General features: G+C 47.7%; 2 protein-coding genes and 1 pseudogene across 7 annotated transcripts in view; all 3 read left to right on the forward strand.

The window, feature by feature from the left end:
* CGN (cingulin) overlaps positions 1–14,795 on the forward strand; it is a 49,211-nt gene extending 34,416 nt beyond the window's left edge. For all 3 annotated transcript variants that reach the window (XM_057534930.1, XM_007178059.2, XM_007178058.2), the window contains exons 3-21: positions 38–138; positions 292–361; positions 463–552; positions 1,997–2,124; positions 2,771–2,903; positions 3,243–3,455; positions 3,894–4,042; positions 4,290–4,422; positions 6,868–7,068; positions 7,417–7,623; positions 7,997–8,254; positions 9,268–9,438; positions 9,949–10,110; positions 11,133–11,222; positions 11,691–11,774; positions 11,886–12,004; positions 12,325–12,433; positions 12,823–12,986; positions 13,303–14,795. In XM_057534930.1, coding sequence (XP_057390913.1) covers positions 38–138; positions 292–361; positions 463–552; positions 1,997–2,124; positions 2,771–2,903; positions 3,243–3,455; positions 3,894–4,042; positions 4,290–4,422; positions 6,868–7,068; positions 7,417–7,623; positions 7,997–8,254; positions 9,268–9,438; positions 9,949–10,110; positions 11,133–11,222; positions 11,691–11,774; positions 11,886–12,004; positions 12,325–12,433; positions 12,823–12,986; positions 13,303–13,444 — 2,724 coding nt within the window. In that variant the 3' untranslated portion in view covers positions 13,445–14,795. The remainder of the gene's footprint in view (positions 1–37; positions 139–291; positions 362–462; positions 553–1,996; positions 2,125–2,770; positions 2,904–3,242; positions 3,456–3,893; positions 4,043–4,289; positions 4,423–6,867; positions 7,069–7,416; positions 7,624–7,996; positions 8,255–9,267; positions 9,439–9,948; positions 10,111–11,132; positions 11,223–11,690; positions 11,775–11,885; positions 12,005–12,324; positions 12,434–12,822; positions 12,987–13,302) is intronic.
* Positions 14,796–16,044: 1,249 nt separating this feature from the next.
* TUFT1 (tuftelin 1) overlaps positions 16,045–24,382 on the forward strand; it is a 44,843-nt gene continuing 36,505 nt past the window's right edge. For 2 of the 4 annotated variants that reach the window (XM_007178061.3, XM_007178062.3), the window contains exon 1: positions 16,045–16,206. In XM_007178061.3, coding sequence (XP_007178123.1) covers positions 16,147–16,206 — 60 coding nt within the window. In that variant the 5' untranslated portion in view covers positions 16,045–16,146. The remainder of the gene's footprint in view (positions 16,207–24,382) is intronic. The other 2 variants (XM_007178060.3, XM_007178063.3) reach the window with 1 other exon arrangement.
* Positions 18,507–18,629, forward strand: LOC114237171 (small nucleolar RNA SNORA11; annotated as a pseudogene).

Consider the following 24,382-nt stretch of genomic DNA (forward strand, 5'->3'; position numbering starts at 1 on the left):
TAGTCTTCCTATTGCTCTGGGTTTACTTTTTTTGTAGTTCAAATCAACTCCAGACCTTCTCCGAGACCAGCAGGAGGCGGTCCCACCAGGCAGTGTGGACCACGTGAAGGCCACCATCTACGGCGTCCTGAGAGAGGGGTGAGTGGGGACCCTCCCAACAGCAGAGTCACACACCTCCCTTCTTTTCCTTCTAGCTTTGTTCCCCATCTTCCCTGCTCTTAACCCTTCCTTCCCTCATCTCTGCTACCCCTTTCCTCCCCTAACCTTTGCCTCTGTCCTTTTATCCTCCAGAAGCTCAGAAAGTGAAACCGCTGTGAGGAGGAAGGTCAGTTTGGTGCTGGAGCAGATGCAGCCTCTGGTGGTGAGTGGCCTTCTCACGGTGGGGCAGGGGGCAGGGTTAGGGCCTTGTGGGCCTTGGGATCTGGATGTGGACTCACTTCCTTCCCCCCGTGTCTCTGGCAGATGGCTTCTTCTGGTCCCACTAAGGCAGGGCAGGGTGAACTCAGCCAAAAAGTGGAGGAGCTACAGAAAAAGCTGGATGAAGAAGTGAAGGTGAGGAGAGATTAGAGGTGCAGGAGGGATGAAGGGCCACAGGGGGAAAGAACCTTGGCCTGGGCCGGCCCTGCCGAGCAATGGAATGAGCACTTGCGTGTCCTGTGAGACAAGAGTATGTGCTAGTTGCAGGAAGGACTTCTGGGGTTCTCTGGAGCTTAGAGAGGAGGAGCACATTCATCAGGGGTCTAACTACCTTTCATTCCATTTCCCTTGGAAGTTCCTGTCCTAGCTCTGCCACTCACTGTGGCTGTATAAATCTTGAGCAAATTATTTACCTCAGTTCTTGGCATCATCATAGTAATGATGGCAGTAATAGTAGCTGTCATTTATTGAGTTTAAATTTTGTAGTAGGTACTATCCCGAGTAATATGTAATCATTACAGTGACCCTGTAAAATAGGCATCCTGGACCCTTGTATGATGAGAAAGTTGAAGATCAGAAAGATTAAGTGAATTGCTCAAGGTGGTACGTTGTAGAGGAGGAATGTTAAAATTCAGGTGAGTCTTATGCTCAAGCCTACGTACTCCTCTTTTTTTATACTGCTTCCACCTGTCACAGTATTGCCTTGTATATAGGTGGTGCACAGTAAGTGTTAGATTGTAACTCCCCTTGTTTCCTGAAAAGCAGTGTCATGTACTGGTTGAGCGGTGGGCTGTGGAGTCAAACTGACTTCAAATCCTAGTACTCTTACTTGTTGGCTATGTAACTGACCTTGGGCAAATTCTTTAAATGTTCTAAGCCTCTGTTTCCTTAACTGTAATGTGAGGATAATAATTGTGCTGTGTTAGTTATCTCTTGCTGTGTAACAAATTACCTCAAAACAAACATCACCCAGTATCTGAGTGCCCAGGATCTGGGAGCCACTTAACTGGGTAGTTGTGGCTCAGGGTCTGTGATGAGCTTCCAGTCAAGGTATTGGCTGGGGCTGTAGTCATTAGAAGACTTGACAGGTGTTGGAGGATTTACTTCTAAAATGGCTTACTCAATGGTTGTTAGTTGGATGTCTCAGTTCCTTGCTATGTGGACCTCTTCATAGTGCTGCTTGAGTGTCCTCACAATATGGTAGCTACCTTCCCCCAGAGTGAGTGATCCAAGAGAGAAGGTAAGGAGGAAGCTGCAATGCCTTTTTATGACCTAGTCTCAGAAGCTACACATCACTTCCCCCTTTTTCTATTTGTTAGAAGAGGCAGCCTATACTCAAGGAGAGAGGCTTCACCTTTTGAAAGAAATGTCAAAGAATTTGTGGACATATTTTAAACCATCACAAGTACCGAGGCTTGTTATGAGGATTAAATGCAGATAATATACATGAGGTCCCTAGTACAGCGCCTGTCACATAGTGAGTGTCAAGAGATGTTAGGTAGTCCCATTATTCCTGGTCCTTCTGAGAGGCTTTCCCTCTTCTCCACCTACTCTGTTTTACTCTCTTTTCCCTTTCCAGAAACGGCAGAAGCTAGAGCCATCCCGGGTTGGGCTGGAGCGGCAGCTAGAGGAGAAGGCAGAAGAGTGCAGCCGACTGCAGGAGCTGCTGGAGAGGAGGAATGGGGAAGCCCAGCAGAGCACCAAGGAGTGAGTGCAGCTGACGGTGCTCGCAGGGCTGCACGAGGGCCTCAGCCAGCGTTAGAGGCTCCCCCAGGGCTGGGGGAGACAGGGAAATCTCCAGAAGCTGAAAGGGGCTGACAGAGAAGGTTAAAGACAGGACCTTTCTCTTTACCTTCTCTATCAGTAATGCTAATAGCGCATGAGTTAGGCTCCCTGGATTTGCCTCTGTGCATCAGGTTCTTAATCTGTAAAATGGGATTAATAATGGTACCTACCTCACAGGATTGTTGTGAGGATTTAATCATTCATGTAGCAGAAGTTTTTGCAATGAGTACTGTGTAGTAGGCACTGATCTAGATTCCTGGGGTTCATCAGTGAACCATAAAGATGAAGCATAACTTCTAGTGAGGGGGCACAGACAGTAAACAGTTAACATATTGTATAAGTAAACGTATTACATATGAGAAGGTGGTAAGTAGAATAGGTTAAAGCAGATCAGGAGGGCTGGGTTGTACAGGGGCAGGTTGCAATATTAAACAAAGTAGTCAGGGGAGGCCTTGTTAAGATTTGAACAAAGACTTGAAGGAGGTTTATAGGAACTAATATAAGTAAAGTGTTTAGAAAATGGCCTTACACATAGTGCTCAATAATGTTGTCTATAATTAATTATTAGGCTCCAGAACATGAAGCTCCTCCTGGACCAGGGTGAAAGGGTACGGCATGGGCTGGAGACGCAGGTGATGGAGCTGCAGGACAAGCTGAAACAGGCCCAGGGTCCTGAGCCTGCTAAAGAGGTGCTAATGAAGGTAGGGAGTAGGATTGGGGTACCTTAGCCTCTGCTTCCTTTCAGCTAGATCATCCTCAAGTCTGCTCATCTGCAGTTTCCCTAAAGTATGGGGAGTAGGTAGCTGATTACAGGTATCCCTTAGGGTGCTTTCAGGCCGACTCAATGGCGGGGTGGCACTAGAGCCCAGAATGGTAGATTTCCTTTATCCTAACAGGGCATCTTAGAGGGCAGAGAGCACCTGGTACCATGCCTAACAGATAGGAGGTGCTCAATAAATATTTTTGATTGACTGGATGAATGAATGGACAGGTGGATCCTAATTTGATCACCTCTGTACTTCCACCTTCACTTTCCCCAGGACCTGGTAGAGACCCGGGAGCTTCTGGAAGAGGTCTTAGAGGGGAAGCAGCGGGTAGAGGAGCATCTGAGGCTGCGGGAGCGGGAGCTGACAGCACTGAAGGGCGCCCTGAAGGAGGAGGTGGCCTCCCGTGACCAGGAGGTAGAGCACGTGCGGCAGCAGTACCAGCGGGACGCAGAGCAGCTTCGCCGGAGCATGCAGGATGCAACCCAGGCACGTGACAAGAGCAGGGCTGGGAAAAGAGAGCGCCCCCAGGGAAGGGGGCTGCCTTGAGGTCTTGGTATTTGGGGGTTTTTTCATGGTCATAACCGGAACTCCCCCTAAAAGACACATGTGAGATGTAATGAAAACCTTGCTCAGGAAACCTACAAGGGCAGAGGGAAGGAGTGCAGGCCAGAAGTCCCATGAGGATCTGTGACAGAAGTCCCATGGGGAAATAACTGGGGGAGGCTTCCTGTAGATGACAGAGGGGCAGACTGTGTCTTGGGAAGAGAGCCTTCTGCTAGCATTGCACCAGGTACCCCGGGTGTCAGGGTGTGCAGTGGGCATGGTGCCTCTGGACCTGAGCCTCCCCTTCTACACACTCACACTTTGGTTTAGAGTGAGCTCTTCCCTCTGAGCCTCCTGGCCCCTGACTCTCCCCTTCCCTAGGATCACGCAGCATTGGAGGCTGAGAGGCAGAAGATGTCAGCCCTGGTGCGGGAGCTGCAGAGGGAGCTGGAGGAGACCTCAGAGGAGACAGGGCATTGGCAGAACATGTTTCAGAAGAACAAGGAGGAGCTTAGAGCCACCAAGCAAGAGTAAGGACACTGCCCCCCAGGATGCTTATCCGTGATTCTTATATCCCCCCTCTTTTCTGCCAGTGTTGTGCTCCTTCCTTTCCCTTTTCTCAAAATGCCCTTCTGCATCCCCACCTTCCGCCCTCCTGAGGGTGGTTGCCCAGTGTACGGCCTCCAGGGAGGTGGTTTTCATTGTCCTGCTAACCTCTTCCAGGCAGGCGGCCTCACCCTGTTCCCTTTCCCTTTTATTTCACCTTTCTGGGCTCAGACTCCTGCAGCTGCGGATGGAGAAGGAGGAGATGGAAGAAGAACTTGCGGAGAAGATGGAGGTCTTGCAGAGGGAATTAGGGCAGGCCCGAGCTGGTGCTGGAGATACTCGCCAGGTGGAGGAGCTCAGGAAGGTACTTGGGAGTTGGGGGGCAATAGGGCAGGTCGGGGTGATGGGCATCTGCCTCACCTATCCACGAGGGCCTCCACACGTGTGTGGCTGTCTCCCGTGTGCTTGGTTTTCAGGCTTCATCCTGCCTGCTCAGCCTTATCTCTTCCCAGCACACACTCGAGCAGGACTGGTCTCCTCATTCAGTATAGAAGTTTCTAATGGAAAGGGCTCTCGGTGACCAGGTTGGGTTATAGCCAGAGGCTGCTGGCTGCCTCCCAAGAGACCTCATGGGTAGCAGCATTGAGGTGGATTTGTGAAACTCCAGGGTCATTTTTGCAAGCTTGGAAACCTAATTTGGTCAGCATAGCAAGAGTTGCTCTGTCTCTCAGAGGGGACTCATTAACTACACTTATGAAACAAACATTTATAGTTAGAATGCCAGTTTATTAACTTACGATGAGTAGTGTTGTCACATGGACTAGAACACTTGCAGTGGCATGGCCAGCTGACTTACATGGGAAGCCAAATTGTAATTTGAAGGCTGCTTAGAGAGTATAGAATCTAGACACAGGTAGCTAAATGTTTTATCATGCATGGATATTTTATGAATAATAAGGTCATAAAATTGAAGTGAACACATAAATAATTTCTTCATATTCCTGGTATCAGTTTATGAAGGAAAAGAAAGCAGTGAATTATTTCAGATGATTTGAAAATTAGAAAATATTTTCATTAATCATAGGGAACTGGCATTTGTGGCCTCCTGAGAATCCTTCTGGGTTTATATTCTTTCATTTGCTATGCTGGATATGTAGTAGGTGCTCAGTAAACAAGTATTAATTAATCAATTCTTGTTTATCATGCTTTTACTATAAGACTACCTAATTGTAATCAAGGTAATCATATTTTTAAATGAGTAAAGAAATATAGCTCTGAATGATGATTTTCCAGATAAATAAAAGCCTGAGCTTATGCAAAATATTTGGTGGAGAAAAAATAATAAATGTTAACCAAACATACTTTGGTGGTTGTGAAATCAAAAGTACTCCTAATTTTTACTATACTGTTTTTAAGTTAACAAATATCAAGGATAGTCTGAAGTCTGTTAACTATATTAGCTGACATAGTGAACTTGGACATTCCTCTGGACAATCTCAGTTGACTTATTATGCTGGGTAAAGCTAAAAAGCAAAAGAATAATAACTAGTGTTTCATTTATCTCATATATTAAGCTAATTTTATTAAGTATTTAATCAATCAATAAGCTATACATTAGGAAAATAGACTAACCCAGTCCACTGTAGACCATACACTGTGCTATTTTTCTTTTTCTTTTTTTTCTTTATTTAAAAATTTTTTAAAAAATTTATTTATTTTTGGCCGCATTGCACCTCATGTGGGATCCTAGTTCCCCGACCAGGGATCGAACCCTCACCCCCTGTGGTGGAAGCGTGGAGTCCCAACTGCTGGACCGCCAGGGAAGTCCCCTCTTTTTCTTTGTAATTAGTATGTTAGTGTCTTACACTGAAGACTCACTATATACATATAACCTTTCAGCCTAATTATACTTTCTGAATTTCAGAAGTAGCTAATAGATAAAGAATTAGAATGAGAAATCATATTTTAATTTTTTAAAAAAGAAATCAGAGCAGCACCAATATTTATTGTGTCACATATTTTGGTTTTCAACATTTAAAAAAAATAGCCAATCCTGTTTTATGCATACCCTCATCTGTTCTCACTCCATGTAATTTTTTTTAATGGATATTTAGTTCACATACCATAAAATTCACCCTTTTAAAGTATACAATTTACTTTGTGGGGTTTTGTGTACTCACAGAGTTGTACAACCAACACCATCACCACTATCTAATTATAGAACATTTTCATCACCCCAAAAAAGAACCCCGTATCCATTTGCAGTCACCCTCCCCACTCCTGGCAGCCACTAATCTACTTTCTCTCTCTATGGATTTGCCTATTCTGGACATTTCATATAATTAGACTCCTATAATATGTGGCCTTTCGTGTCTGGCTTCTTTCACCTAGCATAATGTTTTTCAAGGTTTATCCATGTTGTAGCAAGTATCAGTACTTAATTACTTTTTATGGCTGAATAATATTCCACTACATGGATATACCACATTTTTTATCTGTTCATCAGCTGATGGATATTTGGGTCATTTCTGTATTTAGCTGTAATGAATAATGCTGCTATGAACATTCACTTACAAGTTTTTTGTGAACATATGTTTATACAGTTCTCTTGGGTATATACCTAGGAGTAGAATTGCTAGGTCATATGGTAACTTTATGGTTAACTTTTTGAGACATTGCCAAATTGTTTTCCAAAGTGGCCATACCATTTCACATTCTCACCAGCAGTGTAAGAGAGTTTCAGTTTCTCCACTTTCTGTTATCCCAGGCTGGCTCTCTCTGCCCTGTCACCATTTCCCTTCCCTTCTAGGAGCTGCGCCGGACACAGGAGGAACTTAAGGAGCTGCAGGCAGAGCAGCAGAGCCAGGAGGTGACTGGGCGACACCGGGAGCGGGAATTGGAGAAGCAGCTGAGGGTAGAGGCTGAACGAGGCTGGGGGCTGGAACAGCAGAACCTCCAGCTACAAAAGACCCTCCAGCAACTGAGACAAGACTGTGAAGAGGCTTCCAAGGCAAGGGGAGTGGGCACAGGGCTTAGGAGGTGGAGGCTGAGGGGTCTGGAGGGCTGAGGAGCCAGAGGGCGTGGAAAATTACCTATCATGGGTATGTATAGACCAAATACCTTGGTCCTAGGTGTGTGGTTAAAAGTAGCCAGGATGTGGCAGGGGGAGGTTGGGCTGTACCTGGTGACACCCATTGCATCTCTAGAGGGGTGGGATTCTCAGGGAAGCCTCTGGCTGGTGGCACTACCCCTCTTCACACCTGGGTTCGTGTGCGCTCTCTTTGGGGTGGCTTTCCTGGGAGTCGTCAATGACCTCGAGCCCTGGGGTCTGAGCCACCTCTCCCTGAACCGGCCTCAGGCTCAGATGGCAGCAGAGGCAGAAGTGGCAGTGCTGGGGCAGCGTCGGACAGCAGTGGAAACGACGCTTCGGGAGACCCAGGAGGAAAATGATGAATTCCGACGGCGCATCCTGGGTCTGGAGCAGCAGCTGAAGGAGGCACGAGGCTTGGCGGAGGGTGGGGAAGTGGCAGAGGCTCGGCTGCGGGACAAGGTGCAGCGGTTAGAGGTCAGTGCTTTTGCTGACATTGTTGGCTTCCTCCTGGCCCTCTCTCCTCTCATCCCTGGCTAAATACTCAGCCATCACTTTGATTTTGCCTGTAGTGTGCTTCTGTTTGCCTCCCTAGTCCTCTGTTAACCTTGGGTTTACTTCCTGGAGTGTGCTTTAGTGTGAATGTCTCAGCCCTTGCACTTGTATTTTTGTCCATTTCCAACTCTTTGCATGTTCTCTGATCTTTGCTGGTTCCTCTGAGCCTGTTTTCATTACCCACCTTTTTCATAAATATCTCTTCCTTCTCCCTCCCACCTACTCACCTCCAAATGGCTTGAGCCCAAGCTTTGCATCCTCTCAGTCCAACGTCCCTCACCTTCCCCACTCCCAGGCAGAGAAACAGCGGCTAGAGGAGGCCCTGAACACAGCTCAGGAAGAGGAGGGGAGCCTGGCAGCAGCCAAGCGGGCACTGGAGGCACGGCTGGAAGAGGCCCAGCGGGGGCTGGCCCGCCTGGGACAGGAGCAGCAGGCTCTGAACCGGGCCCTGGAGGAGGAGGGGAAGCAGCGGGAGGCGCTCCGGCGCAGCAAGGCTGAGCTGGAGGAGCAGAAGCGCTTGCTGGACAGGACTGTGGACCGGCTGAACAAGGAGGTGGGGCGCAGGGTGGCCTGGGCTCAGGAAGAGGCTCAGCTCATACAGAAGCTTGCCTGGGGCGGAGGGACAGGGGAGGGAGCGGGGTCACAACGTGTGGTGTTTGCTTTCCTCAAGTTCATTGTTGGGGAGGCCAAGTCTGCATCTGCAGGGTGGCATCCTTCCTACTTCCCCTCAGTGTTCTTGACCTCCCCCTACACCCCATTCCCTTATGATCTTGATCCTTGGAGAATGTCTCCTGGAGTTCCTCTTAGAAGTCTGTAACACCTAAACATAAGAATCTTCGTTGGTAGAGTTTTATATTTAGGGGAAGGTAAAAGGCCTATAATCCCTCCTTAGACGTCTGTAAGACCTAAAAACAGGAATTTTCATTGGTAGAATTTTATATTTGGGGGAGGGAAGGAGAAAGGAAGAAAAGGAGATAAATTGCTTTTTCTCAGGTAAGGTTCTCCTCCTAATCTTTTATTTATTAAACCGGAGCAAACACCTAATATATTTCATCAATTCTAAAATGTACATTATATTGTCTCTGAAATTGATTTGTGTCTTATAATTGACGGTATGTTATAGTTCAATTGGCAAATTTTTCTTTTTCTTTGTAATAATCATTGGTATCTTGGGTTTGCTGAAATATGGTCATTTAAGGTTTACTTTGTATCAGGCACTATTGTAAGTACTTTACGTAATTAATTAACATAATTCTCACAACAACCTTGTGATGTAGGTGCACTGTTATTATCCCATTTTACAGATGGAGAACTGAGACCCAGAGAGGGTAAATAACTTGCCTATGGTCACACAGCTAATAAGTGGTAGAGCCAGGATTTGAACCCAGGAAATCTATATATTACTCCCAGCCATACTAGGGACCTAGGTCCAGGAAAGAGCAAGAGAGGGCTACGTTGGCAGGAAGGAGGCTCTGGGAGTGTCTTGGGAGTCTGGGCCCAGAGAAGGGAGAGAGGCATCCGTTAAAGAGATGCAGTGCTGAAAAATCTCTTTTCTCTGTGTCTCAGCTGGAGCAGATTGGGGATGACTCTAAGCAAGCCCTGCAGCAGCTCCAGGCCCAGATGGAGGATTACAAGGAAAAGGCCCGGCGGGAGGTGGCAGATGCCCAGCGCCAGGCCAAGGAGTGGGCCAGTGAGGCTGAGAAGACCGCTGGAGGGCTAAGCCGGCTTCAGGATGAGGTAGGAGCCTAAATGGCAGGAGTCCCAACGTCCTTGGTTTGAAGGTCATTACCTCTTAACCTGTGACCAGGGGATCCTGGGACCTGGGTTTAGGTCTCATCACTTCGGTGGGGGAGGGCGGGGGGAGTTGTCCACTGTAGGCAGAGACAGTAGAGGATGCACTGTCTGCACAGCAGTGATTTTCAAACTCTGCTGCACATTAGGGTCACCTGGGGAGATTTTTAAGATCTCAACACCCAAGATGCCTCCTGTACACTTAAATCATAAACCCTTGGGGCTTGGATCCAGGATCAGTCGTCTAAAAACTCCTCAGGTGATTTAAACTTGTGTAGAGAATTTTAAGACGATAAAGAATATGGGCTAAAAGTCAAGTCTTTTTATCATCACCGTGCTCTGGCAATTCTAAAGAATGTCAGAGTTGAAGAATTTTCCCCCACGGGGTGGACTGCTCCCACCCTTCAACCCCCATCTTACCTTATCTGAGCTGCTGCATTTTTCTCTTCTGACCAGACTCAGAGGCTGCGGCAGGGCCTGCAGGCATCCCAGGCTGAGCGGGACTCTGCCCGGCTGGACAAAGAGCTGCTGGTCCAGCGACTGCAGGGGCTGGAGCAAGAGGCAGAGAACAAAAAACGCTCCCAGGATGACAGGAGCCGTCAGCTCAAGGGCCTTGAGGTGAGGACAGTGAGGGGGTGACGGGTGGTGGGTGGGATGGGGAACGTGAGGGGGTGTGGATCCTGGCACAGGTGGGACTTCTGTGGGGAAAAGAGCCAGGACACTCCAGCCTCTGGGATAGGAAACTGGCAGCCGACAGCTGATGGGGTTTGTTTGACTGCAGTGTTGTAAACAACTTTGAATTAATTGCCACTGTTTAGAAATTTATAGATGTCACATAAAATTTTGGATTTCTGGCTTTTTTTATACATTTGGAAAATATAATAACGCTGGGCTTTGAATCCTGAGTTGTCCGCATGGCAACAGTTGGCTGGAGCTGAGCAGTGGCTTCTCCCCTTTAGAGTCAACAGTGGTCTTCAGTTTGCTATATTTGGCAATAACAACAACAACAGTAATAAGAGCAGCAGCGGCAGCAGCAAACACTTACATACTGTGCTGTGTGCCAGGTACTTAAGAATTATTTAATCCTGAGAATAACCATATGGCATGCGTAGGCTTGTTTTCCCCATTTTATAGATGAGGAAAACTGAGACACAGAGAGGCTAAGCAACTTGTCCGTGGCCCCTTTGCTAGGAAGCGGTCGATCTGAGTTTTAAATCCAGGCAGTCTTGTCTTAGCCTCTACATGGTACTGCCTGACTCGAATTTGCTTCCCCAGTCTGTACCCTGATGCTTCAGTTTCTGACTCTCTTTATCTCAGCCTTGGCCTGGGCACTTGGGTTTCTCTCTATTTTCCCATTTGGGAAATAGGGCTGCGCCAGTGAGAAATAGACTGTGGGGTTTGTCATCCTGCCAAGGGGCCAAGGTCAGAGCGGGCCCACCCCTTCCCCTTGATGCCTCACTTGGGCAGCAGAGGGCGCTAGCTCCGTGGTGGCTCTGGGCAGGGGCAGGGACCAATGGGTTCTGGGATGTGGGAGAGAGAAGAACCTGTGGAGGCTGGTGTCTGAGAAGCTTCTGATCAGAGTTTGACGTTCTGGTGTCCAGCATTTGGGGCAGAATTAACCTGTTGGCCCTCTGCCACAGGAAAAAGTCTCACGGCTGGAGGTGGAGTTAGATGAGGAGAGGAGCACTGTGGAGCTGCTGACGGAACGGATGAATCGTGGTCGGGACCAGGTAACCCCTTCCTTATGCCTTATCCGTGTCTACCCCGACGACAGAACCTCTTGGCCCTTTCAAAAACAAACCTACCTTCCCATCTTTCATATATGGAGTTCTGGCTGCAGAATCGGTGCGTGGCCGGCTCTACTGCAGGGTCTCATCTGCTTTCGGGAGGGGTTGGCGGGTTTCCTCAGGTGGAAAGAAGCCGGGAGTTTGAATGGAGGAAGGAATCCTGGTGGCCTGGGCTGCGGATCTGAGTCTGGGCCGCTTCCATTCAGAAGGGACGTTAGTTCCTGGTGAGACTGAGGAGGCCCTGTTTAAATTCTGTGGCCCCTCCCATCTGAGTAGGCTGTGATTTCTCAGTTGCCTGGGAATTTGGGGGATTCAGAGAGCACCCTCCAGCTACTCTGCCCCACTTGGGTCAACTTGCTGGTTCATCATTAGTCCTCCCTAAGTCTGGTTCCTCTGGCCCATCCCCCCTAGGTGGACCAGCTGAGGACAGAGCTCATGCAGGAGAGGTCTGCTCGGCAGGACCTGGAGTGTGACAAAATCTCCTTGGAGCGACAGGTGAGGGGGAGGGGGGGGAGTCTTGGGGATAGGCCTCAGGAAGCGGGTAAAATGACCATGGAAGAAATCGCAGGTTGAGTGCTAACCAAGGAGGCTTCCTGTCCCTCTCAGAACAAGGACTTGAAGAGCCGGCTGGCCAGCTCAGAAGGCTTCCAGAAGCCCAGCGCCAGCCTCTCTCAGCTTGAGTCCCAGAATCGGGAGTTGCAGGAGCGGCTGCAGGCTGAAGAGAGGTGACATGAGCCCATCCTCTGTCTCTCCCTCTGGGCTTTTCTCCTCTGGTGTCCCTCCATCTTCTGCTTCAGACATGGCCAACCTGGCTTGATCTTTTGGGAGGCCTCTTCTCTTGATAGGGAGAAGAGAGAGTTGCAGAAATTCGAAATGTGAATGACCTCTATCTACCTGGTTCTTTGGATCTGCCCTGGGTCCTCCCCAGTCTAATGGTTGGGCTCGTGGCTGAGCCCTTGGAGTTCTTGGAGGCAGTATGGGGCCAAGTAGGAGTTTCTTTAGAAATGACAACAGCCATAGACATCCCCCTACCCCACCCTTTTAGGGAGAAGACAGTTCTGCAGTCCACCAACCGAAAACTGGAGCGGAGAGTTAAAGAGCTGTCCATCCAGATTGATGATGAACGACAGCATGTGAATGACCAGAAAGACCAGGTAAGGATGGCAGCTAGGGCCAGGCAACCATATGGCGAGTATATACTATGCATTTGCTTGAAGGCCAAGAGAGGGCCCATCTCATATGTCTTCTAAACTTAGACTTTCCTTCTATAAGGTCAGAGAGACTAGAGTGAAAGGACTAGATTGGAGCAGTCGTAGTAAGCATGGGTATCGAGCATTTATGATGTGCTAGGCTCTCTTTCTAAGTGATGTATTAACTTATTTAATCCCCAAGACAAACCTAAGAGGTTAGGGTACTCGCCCGCGGTCTCAGCATTTTGCTAGGGGCAACTGTATATACCTTGTCAAGATTGCTGCAGGGGAGGATCCCGGGCCACCGTAGCAGCAGCTCCTTTTCTAATGTGGGGACTTGGTATCCTGCCTAGCTAAGCCTGAGGGTGAAGGCTTTGAAGCGGCAGGTGGATGAAGCCGAAGAGGAAATTGAGCGACTGGATGGCCTGAGGAAGAAGGCCCAGCGTGAGGTGGAGGAACAGCATGAAGTCAATGAACAGCTCCAGGCCCGGATCAAAGTCCTAGAGAAGGACTCCTGGTACGGGCTGCTCTTCTGCCCCCTGTTCCATCGGGATAGCAGAACAATAAGGGAATGGGCTCTCCTGAACTGGATGGGGAGGAGGATCTCTAAGAAGGGACTTCGCAGGCACTCATTCCTGGATGAAAGCCAGTATGATTGTCTTTTAGTATCTCAGTCCCCATCCTGTACCCCATCTCCCTGTATCTCTAATTAGTGGGGGAATCTTGTGAGTAGCTTTAGGCCTTAGGAGAACTGGGAGTTTCCTTAGCATGAAAAGGGAGGCTGTTTAAATCTTTCTGTCTCCTTCCCTGACCAGTATTCCTCTTTGACTTAGGCGCAAAACTTCCCGCTCAGCTGCTGAGTCAACTCTCCAACATGAAGGGCTGAGCTCAGATGAGGAATTTGACAGTGTCTACGATCCTTCCTCCATCGCCTCACTGCTTACGGAGAGCAACCTGCAGACTAGCTCCTGTTAGCTCGTGGTCCACAAGGGCCCATGAACCACACTTGAGGCCTATCCTGGCCAGTCCTGCTCTGCTCTGCCCAGCCTCAGATTCCTCATCCCTGTGGGAGACCCAGTTATTCAGACCTAAGACAGGGAGGGGTGTGAGTGATGGTGATAAAAAAGGCATCAGCGCTAAGCCGGTAGACGGACTTTCCCTTTCCTCTGGAGGAGTGGGCATTTTAGGCCAACTGAGCCCCCTCCTTAAGTGCCGACCCCCTCCTCTGCTCCCTCACAGCAGTAGGTTGGTCAGCATATAGGCTGAGGGGGATTGAGCAGGATAGGAAGGGATAGAAATTGCCATGTATATAAAGCTTTATTTCTTTAGCCCTTAACCCCAGGCTCAGGGAAATACCCTATGTGATTCTGCCCCCTTGACTCCTGCAACTCATTTCCTTCCCATTCTGGAGCAGGGTAAGGGGAACATTATGGGTAATGGACATGCTGGCGTGGCTCTACCCACTTCTCAGAGGCTCTTCTTTGCACAGTCATGGGGCCCATGTGGTAGTCCCCACCTGTCTCCATTCCTGTATTTTTTGTCTTCCCCAAGCCAGGATCCAAGGGACCCTTTCTCCTCCTCTTCCCGTCTTTACCGTTTCTATGTTCCTTCTTTCTTCTCAGTGCCTTAGGTGGGGTGAGGAGATAAGGATGCTCTTCTTGCCTTTTATTACCTGCACATTCATACCTCTCCAAGGCCCACCCTTTCCCCAACCGGGGCCCTCTGCCTTCCCTGCTGCTCCAATGACTGGTCGAGAGACCTACCGGCTTCCCTGCCTATGAAGCCCTGTGAGGGGACTTTGGGAGGGCCGTGATAAGGTGGTGGGGCTGCTTCTGCTCAGGGTTTCCATCCTTCCTCCTCTCCCTCTGTGACTATGGATGTGCTTATAAGACGGTTGCACCTGGGAACCCTGACAACTGTCTACGCAAGTTTGAAAAGCAAAGGTTTTGGTCTCCGGGGCCTTAACTTGTGGTTTCTCTGATCAGACGTGCCCAAACTCAGTAGGGAACTGAGGGACCCTCATTATCTCAGGAGCTTGGATCTGATACAGAGGGGCTAGAGGCCGACTCTTGGTAGAAATGGGAAGAGGCAATGGTGGACTTATTCCTCCTTTGGGATTTGGGGAGAGCCACGTTCTGGTAGGAGGAGGTAAGGGAGATGATTCACCTCTCTTATTTTCTAAGCAGACTCTGTAAGAAGCCTAGAGGAGGGAGAAGCCTGTTCTCACAAATGACTTGTAATTTCATGATTAAAAAAAATTTCCTTTATTCTGCAAATCATACATTATCTCCCAATCCAATCCAGCATTGAATTTATTTTAAATTAAATATTAAAATTGTATATCTATACTGAAATCCTTGACTTGTCTTCTCATTCTTTTTCCTGACTTATTTGGAGGTCTAAATTTTATGAAGAAACCATTTTACTGTACCGCTTAGAGGCTGAAGCTGGGGTTTTCTTCACCTCACTTTTAGAGGCCTTTTACAACGGATCAGATGGAACTTAGGGAGCCGAGAAGTGTTTATAGCAGCTCCATTCTTTCCTGAGGAAACTTCTGGGAATAGCAAGGCAAGTAAATGCCTTCTTTGAGGGTTAAAGGAGACAGACCAGAAACGGGTTTTATTCCTTTGGGGCATAGGGATAGCCCAAGCATGCACCTCCCAGGTGCAAAGATACCCATCCATTCTTACCAGGCATGGGACCCAGTCCCTACATGGGAGGTGGGGAAGTTTCTGTCATCCCTGCCCTTGTGTTGCCTTGAAGAAGGAGCTAGCTGTTCACCAGAGCCTATTGCCAGATTTAGGGGTTTTGCCCACTCAAGAGTGGGTCAGGCCTCTTCTTGTCTGGTGTCCATGTGGACCATAGCCCAGTGGAGAAGCCACCTGCTGAGAGCAGTTGGGCTGGAAGGGCTCCAAGGTCCTGCTTGGCCATCCTCTATTCTAGGCCCTTAAGATGCTAACCTGGGCTTAGAGAACAAATACCACTGGAGAAGTTGAGGTTCATTCCTTCTCAAGAATGCAAATTCCTTTTAAGGCAATGTGTCCCGCCTCTCCCATCCATATAAGGGCAGCTTTGGTATAATAGCTTCTGCAAAACAAGCCCCACCCAGAGCCGAGCTGGCTTTGCCTTTGTCCTGGGCTTCCTGCCAGGGAAGGGCACCTGCCAGACTGGCTTAGGCCAGTCTGAGTGAGCTGGTCTTGGGAGCCTGTACAGTGGAGGAAATGTTTGCTCAGCTCCACAAAGCCTACAGGCTGGCCTATGTATAGGGAGAGGAGAATGCATGGAAGCTTTTTTCGAACTCCTCATCCTCTAGGGGCAGGCAGGGTGATTCTGTCTTACCAATACTGGTCTTGGAGTTGAAAGGGGAGGGCAAGACTAATGTTTGAGGTACAACCATACATAACGCTAGGCAAAACTTCAGTTAAGCAGATAAACAGCTCCCAAGCCCCACCTTTAGGTAAATCTGAGAGAGCGCAGACGGGCGTGCCCTGAAAAGTCTAGGCCACGCCCACTTCATCCCTTTGCTCGCTCGTTGGCGAACGGCGTCCTAGGGGTGTGTCCTATCGTGCCTCAGTCCCTGACGCGCTTATACAAGGGAAGGTTCGGAGGGCGCCAGTCTAGGAGAAGCCGGACAGCAGGGCCCAGCGTTGGGGTCCTAGCTGCTACCCCAGCAGAAGATGAACGGGACGCATAGCTGGTGTACATTGGTGGATGTGCACCCGGAGGGGCAGACCGCGGTAAGAAAAAGCGTCCGCACCGCCTCCCTCGCGCGGTATTCTCGGTTTCTAATTCCGCCCTTCCAGTGCCCAGCGAGGAGTTTGCTGACATCACCTGGTGCAGCGCTCGGTGCGGTCAGCTCCTCGCGGCGCTTCTCTTTTTCTGCCGCTTCGCGGCGGGCGGTGGAATCCTGGGGAGTTGCGGGATGAAGACTGTTTTGAGGCTCGAGGACAAGGGGCGTCCCTGTCCTTTGGGAGGACACTGCGGCTCCTGCCCGGAACTGAGCGCGGGTCTCCGGGTGCGCGCTGCTCAGGCGTCCTGTGCGCCGCTAGATTGCGTCGTAGGAGAATGAGCTCCAGGGACGGGATCCCTGTGCTCTTTTGGACTTTGGTTCCCAACGAGGGGGATTAGGCTTTTCTGTGGGTCCTGGTGACCTCAGGGGCCCTTCAAAGAACTTCATGGGGCTTTGGGTGAGCAGTAGCAAGACAAAGGGTAGAGAGTGAAATCCTAGGGATTGGACTGGAGGGTGGGGGCGGTAGAACTCCAGGTACGCTGAGATTGGCCAGGGACTCTTATCTTTCGCTAGGGGGTATAGGGCTGTCTGCTTGGGGGCCATCTCTCTGCTGAAAGAGGATTTCTCCTCTTTCCCCCATGGAGGGTCTCCTGCTCCCCTCCCCCCATCGGCTAACTGATAGCTTCCTGAGACGTGTTGTTGGTTTTGCTTCCGTCTCCAGCCTTCAAGCCCGGGGCAAGTGGATGGAGGGGATGCCAGAACCTGGGCTGAGAAGGGGAGGGAAGTGACTTACACGCGAGAGCTTCTGGACGGAATGAGTGGGGGAGAGAGGAGTGCTAACCCATCTGCTCCAGGGCTAACCGATCTGCCCAGCTCCCCTTACTCCCTTGGCTCCCAGTACCTGGTCTCCTCCCCACCCCAGCAGACCGTAGGATTCTTCCTCTCCAGAGGCAGAGGAGGGTAACTTGTGGCTGAGTGTTTCTAGGTCTGCTGGGGAACTTAACCCAGAATGGGTGTGTATTATTTCATCAATTTCCAAGCTATTGTGGGGGGAGAATGAAATGGGAGACAAGGTGATGGGGCGTTTGTATGCCTCCCTTTCCCCCACTCCACTCCAATTCTGATTCCCTTCCCCTCTTCCTCTCTCAGCATGCCCTTGAGATAGAGCTAACCCATGTGCACCTGAATTATGGCTCTTCAAAGAATATTTGTTGAATAGTTTCTCATTTCAAGTTTAGGGTATAGATGATCACTTAATTCTGTTCACAGTCCCCTCTCTGTTTCTGCCCAGGCTGTGAGAGTTTCTACCACATTACAATTCAGGTCTTGCTACTGCCCAACCCCAGTACCTCCATCCCTCATCTTCAGTAGATGGAAAAAATCCATCCTCTATTGTGTTAGCCCCAAGTCTTACTCCATGAGCTTGCTCACTGTCTTGGGATGGTTGAGGCAGGGAACGGGGTATGACGGAAATAAAGGAGAGGGGTGTTTGGGCTTCTTTTTGCTTGCTGTAGAAAAGAGATCCAGAAAAGTCTTAAGTCTAAGGCATTGGCAGTGTTGAGAATGAATTGACACTCTCTTCTATCACTTGATGTTTTACTGCTTGTCTGGCGGGGGAAAATAGTGGATTGAAAAATAGCAAGGAATTCAGACAATTTCCAGCCATAGATTAGTTTGAAGCTTATCAGAGACCTCTAGAATGAGGGGGAGACAGAAATTCCCTTTTATCCCTTCTTTCTAAGCTGGGCTTGAGAGTTATTTGACTTCAAAGGTGGGAATGACATAACTATTGCTGAGATCTGGTGTTAGAGACATTCCTGAGCTCTTAAGGAAGGGGAGGAGATCGTGAACAATCGATCAGTCAGGAGACAAGCTTTTCCCTGGATTCCTCTCCTCTGAGCCATCCTGCAGATAGAATTTATGGCTCTGGACAGTCCCCAGGAATCTCTTGTATATTCACACCATTGAAGGAGTGCTCAGTGCATGTGTAAAGTGAGTGAGTGAATAAATAAATGAACAGATGTTTCTTCTGGTGTCCGCAGCATAGACAGTTTAACTGTCTGGTGTGTCCTAGTGAATGTCAGGACCCTGGGACTGTGTTGGCATTTCTCCACCAGCCAGGCCATATGCCTCAGTGCACTACACATGGACATGGAAATATGGCTAATTCATTCTCTGGGTTGCTTTTATTGTTGGAGGCAGATGCGGCAGGTATAGGGAGCCAGTGTTTTTTTTTCAAACTGCTGATCATAATCACATAATCACTGAGATCAACTTAGTGGGTCAGAACCAGCGTTAAAAAAGAAATAGATGTGCTTAGAGCAGGAGGCCTGAAGAAATGGTTCCTCTGTTTACAACACACCCAACAGGAATCATTGTAACAAGGGGCACAAAACTTGTGGCCTTCCTATGAACAAATACCCTACACATGTCCCCCTGTACCTCCACTGGGCAGGACCAGTGGGACAGGGCTCAATATTAGATGAAAAGTTGCAGTATTAGAAGAGTTTGTCCTTTAGATCCTGTCTAGTCCATGCATGGGTGGGCCATGAGTGGTCTTATAGTCATAAAGGCTTTGAACTCTCTTTTCAAAAAGAAAGAAAGAGGGCTTCCTTGGTGGCGCAGTGGTTAAGAATCCGCCTGCCAATGCAGGGGACGCGGGTTCGAGCCCTGGTCCGGGAAGATCCCACATGTCGCGGAGCAGCTAAGCCCGTGTGCCACAACTACTTAGCCTGCGCTCTAGAGCCCACAAGCCACAACTACTGAGCCCACGCGCCACAGCTATTGAAGCCCGCGCGCCTAGAGCCCGTGCTCCGCAACGAGAGGCCACTGCAATGAGAAGCCCGCGCACCGCAACGAAGAGCAGCCCCCGCTCGCTGCAACTAGAGAAAGCCCGCAGGCAGCAACGAAGACCCAACGCAGCCAAAAATAAATAAATAAATCTATTTAAAAAAAAAAAAAAGAAAGAGATTCCAACTATATGCCATTCTGGAAAAGGTAAAACTATGGAGACAGTAAAAAGATGAATGGATGCCAGGAGTCTGCGGGGAGAGGGGAGATGAATGCACAGAGTACAGAAGTTTTTTAGGGCAGTGAAAATGCTTTGTATGATATTATAACGATGAATATATGTCATTATACCTTTGTCCAAACCCATAGAACGTGCAGCACCATTCACTTCATTAGAGTGAACCCTAAGGTGATCTGTGGATGTTGGGTGATTATGATGTATCAATGTATGTTCATCTTTGGTTAAAAAGTACCATTCTGGTGAATGATATTGATAATGGCTATGCGTGTGTGTGGGGAGGTATATGAGAAATTTCTGTACCTTTCTGCTAATTTTGTTGTAAACCTAAAACTGCTCTAAAAACAATAAAGTCTTTAAAAAAAAGAAATAGAATTAACACTCTCAGAGTGTTAGGGTAGACATTTTGGCAAAACTTTTGTTTCAGTTATATCTGTGTATACGTATTATATATATGTGTGTGTGTGTTTATTTGATTGTGATGTAAAATGTATTTTTTAGGTCAAAAAAGTTTGCAAGCCACTGTAGTGGCAAATAAAAGCACAGATTAACCTCAAACTCATTTTTTTTAGACATTCCCATTAAGTTCCCTTATTATAAGCAACAGAGACTGGCTCCAGCTAACTTAAGCAAAAGAGGAATTTATTAGATGGAAATGGGCAACTCAGAGGATTTAAGGGAGAGCTTAAAAAGTCCAAACCAAGGGAGTCCTGGGGCCTGGGTAAGTGGAAGGTACTAATGGAGGGTTTCTACTTCTGGGTGAAGTGGATCCAGCTGTTTTAGGTCTTTTTGCCATTCTGCTCAAGATTCCAAGAGGGTGTCACTGGCCCCTTCCCCCACTTGGCCAGGGCATGTTGGGGTTCCTTGATTGACAGGCCCACCAGATTGCCCAGTGAAGGAGGGAGATTCTCCAAAGCCAAACCCAAGTGCTGTTATCAGTGGAGGAGGATGGAAACTGTGGCAAGAGCAACAGTAGACTTTGATTTGCATGATCTCTGATTTTCTTTCTTTTTCCTTTTTAATCATTTTTTATCAAAGGAATATATGTGTATGGTTTTTAAAAGATCTATTAATATCAAAAGGCCTTTAAAAGAAAATTGTAAGCAGTTCCCTACGCAAGGCCTGCCCCATGGAAGTTACCACTTTTAACTCGTTTAGCTCTTTCTAGTGTTTGCTGCTATGTTTCTAAATAGTATGCTTATGATTTATCAGTTTTAGACATCATTGACTTCCTATTGTAGGAATTATAGGAAGGTTTATACTCCCACTCCTTACATGCTCCCCTTTCCTTCTCTCATCTTCCCAAAGAAATTATATCACAATTTTTTTTAATATCGTTATTGGAGTATAATTGCTTTACAACGCTGTGTTAGTTTCTGCTTTATAACAAAGTGAATCAGCTATACATATACATATATCCCCATATCTCCTCCCTCTTGAGCCTCCCTCCCACTCTCCCTATCCCACCCCTCTAGGTGGTCACAGCGCACCCAGCTGATCTCCCTGTGCTCTGCAGCAGCTTCCCACTAGCCGTCCATTTTACATTTGGTAGTGTATATATGTCAGTGCTACTCTCTCACTTCATCCCAGCTTCCCCTTTCCCCCTGTGTCCTCAAGTCCGTTCTCTACGTCTGCATCTTTATTACTGCCCTGCCACTAGGTTCATCAGTACCGTTTTTTTAGATTCCATATATGTGTGTTAGCATACGGTATTTGTTTTTCTCTTTCTGACTTACTTCACTCTGTATGGACTCTAGGTCCATCCACCTCATTACAAATAACTCAGTTTTGTTCCTTTTTATGGCTGAGTAATATTCCATTGTATATATGTGCCACATCTTCTTTATCCCTTCATCTGTCAGTGGACATTTAGGTTGCTTCCATGTCCTGGCTATTGTAAATAGTGCTGCAGTGAACATTGTGGTACATGTATCTTTTTGAATTACGGTTTTCTCAGGGCATATGCCCAGTAGTGTGATTGCTGGGTCATATGGTAGCTCTGTTTTTAGTTTTTTAAGGAACCTCCATACTGTTCTCCATAGTGGCTGTATCAATTTACATTCCCACCCACAGTGCAGGAGGGTTCCCTTTTCTCCATACCGTCTCCAGCATTTATCGTTTGTAAATTTTTTGATGATGCCCATTCTAACTGGTGTGAGGTGGTACCTTATTGTGGTTTTGATTTGCATTTCTCTAATGATTAGTGATGTTGAGCATCTTTTCATGTGTTTGTTGGTAATCTGTATGTCTACTTTGGAGAAATGTCTATTTAGGTCTTCTGCCCATTTTTGGTATATCACAATTTTTGACTAAACTATGATTCTATTAATAACATTGTGGTTAAGAGCCTGGTTCTGGGAATCTGACCCAGTGGACTAGAGTCAGGGCTTCAGTGTTTGCTTTGCCCAAGATCACTTTGGTAAATTACTTTATCTCTTCAGTCTCAGTTTCCTCCTCCGTAAAATGAGGATAATAATTGCACCCTTCTCATAAGGTTGTTGTGAAGAATGCATATGAAATATTAAGCACAATGCCTGGCACATGGTAGGTGCTCAGATGTTAGTTGTTATATTCTGTTACTTACTGGCTAGAGTGTTTTATCTTCCCCTGGTCAAGGGATGGAGAAAGAGTCTGGGAACTCTGTGGTCTGGTCAAGGTTTGCTCCTTCTCATTATGTTGATGTTTGCTCTTACATGTTCCTTTCCCCTTTCCTCTGCCAGTGGAGGGTCTTGAGGATTAAAAGGGACCTATAGGTAGACCCAGAGTGAAGACCTGCGTAACCTTCGCTAGTCCCAACTCAGCCAAGACTGTCTTAGAGTGATAGTCAGGGTTCATATTTTAGCATCCCACTCTGGGCTCCTTTCCTCCTCCTCCTTTTTCTGAAATCATGGCCAAGACAGCTGGTATCCCATGATGCACTGGACTCTGATAAAGTGATTCCCTTTAAGTATCCTATCAGTGTTACCCTTCCTTAGAATATTTGCTCTCCCCTCCCCCGCCCACCACCAGTCCTCTCTCCTTTTTTTATATTGGTCAGTCTAGGCCAGAGAGGTTCTCTCAATGCCTGAGTGGATTTGAAATTTTATATCAGTTGCAGTCTGAACCTTTGTCTTTACCCTGGAATAGGTGTCATTCCTTTAGGACCTCAGAAGCTGCATTAGTTACATGCCAAGTCTTTCCTGAGCCCGACTCTTTTTTTTTAAAACTAAAGCTGTAATTTACTGAAGGCTTACTATGGGCCTCATTTCTTTTTTTTTTTTTAATTTATTTTTGGCTGTGTTGGGTCTTCGTTTCTGTGCGAGGGCTTTCTCCAGTTGCGGCGAGCGGGGGCCACTCTTCATCGCGGTGCGCAGGCCTCTCACTATCGCGGCCTCTCCCGTTGCGGAGCACAGGCTCCAGACGGGCAGGCTCAGTAGTTGTGGCTCACGGGCTCAGTTGCTCCGTGGCATGTGGGATCTTCCCAGACCAGGGCTCGAACCTGTGTCCCCTGCATTGGCAGGCAGATTCTTAACCACTGCGCCACCAGGGAAGCCCCTCATTTCTTTTTATAACAGCTTTATTGAGATATAATTCATATACTGTACATATCACCCATTTAAAGTATACAGTTCATTGGTTTTTAGTATATTCACAGTTGTATAGTCATCAGCACAACTGATTTTAGAATATTTTCATCACCCCAGAAAGAAATCCTGACCCATTAGCAGTCACTCCCCATTTTCTTCCAACACCCCCCAAATCCCACCAGTCTACTTTCTTTCTCTATGATTTGCTTATTCTAGATATTTTATCTAAAGGTAATCATATAATATGTGATCCTTTGTGACTGGCTTCCTTCAATTAGCCTGTTTTTAAGGTTGATCCATGTTGTAACATGAATCAGTATTTCATTCCTTCTTATGGCTGAATAATATTCCATTGTATGGATATATTATGACATGTTCATCATGAATAAATGTTAGTGGACTTTGGGGTTGTTTCTTTTTTTTTAAAATTTTTATTGGAGTATAGTTGATTTACAATGTTGTGTTAGTTTCAGGTGTACAGCAAAGTGAATCAGTTATACATATACATATATCCACTCGTTTTAGATTCTTTTCCCATGTAGCCCATTACAGAGTATTGAGTAGAGTTCCCTGTGCTAGACAGTAGGTCCTTATTAGTGGGTTGTTTCTTCTTTTTGTGTATTGTGACTAATGCTGCTATGAACATTTGTTTACAAGTTTTTATGTGGACTTACATTTTACTTTCTCTTGGAAAGAAATAACTAGGATTGGAATTGCTGGGTCAGAATATTTGCATTTTAAAAGGGGATTCATCTGGAGTCATTGATGCTTACTCCAAAGGAATGAATGAATTCTAAAACGGTGGAAGCCCTGGCTCTGTCATACCTGGGTGGGGAAGAAACTCCTGGGCAGAGGAACCATTCAAGTTTGGTGACTGCCTGTTCCTTCCACTCATGAGACCTGCCTCAAGCTCAGCCCATAAATTCCTCCTCACCCCATTCCATCTCCCCCATTCATTGCCAAGTTCTCACCTTCAGGAGCACTACAGCTGATGTCTCCAAGCCTGCCAGGAATTTGGGGAATCCTGGGCTCTGTGGGAGGATCTGGGTGAGGAGGCTTACCCAGTCACCAGGCATTGGGCGCCAGAGTTTGCCCATATTTCTCCCGGGTGGGAGTAGTGGGGCGGTGTGTGCACGCAGATGGTTTTGGTTCCACACACGCGTGCTCAGAGCAGGTGGGGCAGGCTTCCTCGCCTGCTGGTAATTATGGTATGTGCCTCTTTGCGTCACGATGCAGAGTCTTGTGAAACGCCTTTGTCTCCTAGGGGTGGGGAGGTTTAGTTGAGAGAACAAGTATGTGCCAGGGAGGCTGTTGGCCCAGATTTAAGCCTAGCCAGCAGGGGCAGGAAGAGGAGAAGAAAATACAGGGGTAAGAAGAGGAAATGGTCTTCTAGGGCCTGTAGGCAAAGAAGCAAAAATCACAAAGCAAGGTAATCAGAGACTAGAGAGGGGAGAGGGTGCTGGGGAACTGGGAATTCCAGGCTGGCTGGGCACTAGGTGGGTTTCTTGAAGGGAGATTGGCTGAGCAAAAGGGTGTCTTCCTCAGAGTGGAGAGTTCAGGAGCCCACCTCCCTCTATGTACACACTCTC

Source organism: Balaenoptera acutorostrata, chromosome 1 (assembly GCF_949987535.1).
Source record: "Balaenoptera acutorostrata chromosome 1, mBalAcu1.1, whole genome shotgun sequence".
NCBI classification, from domain to species: domain Eukaryota; kingdom Metazoa; phylum Chordata; class Mammalia; order Artiodactyla; family Balaenopteridae; genus Balaenoptera; species Balaenoptera acutorostrata.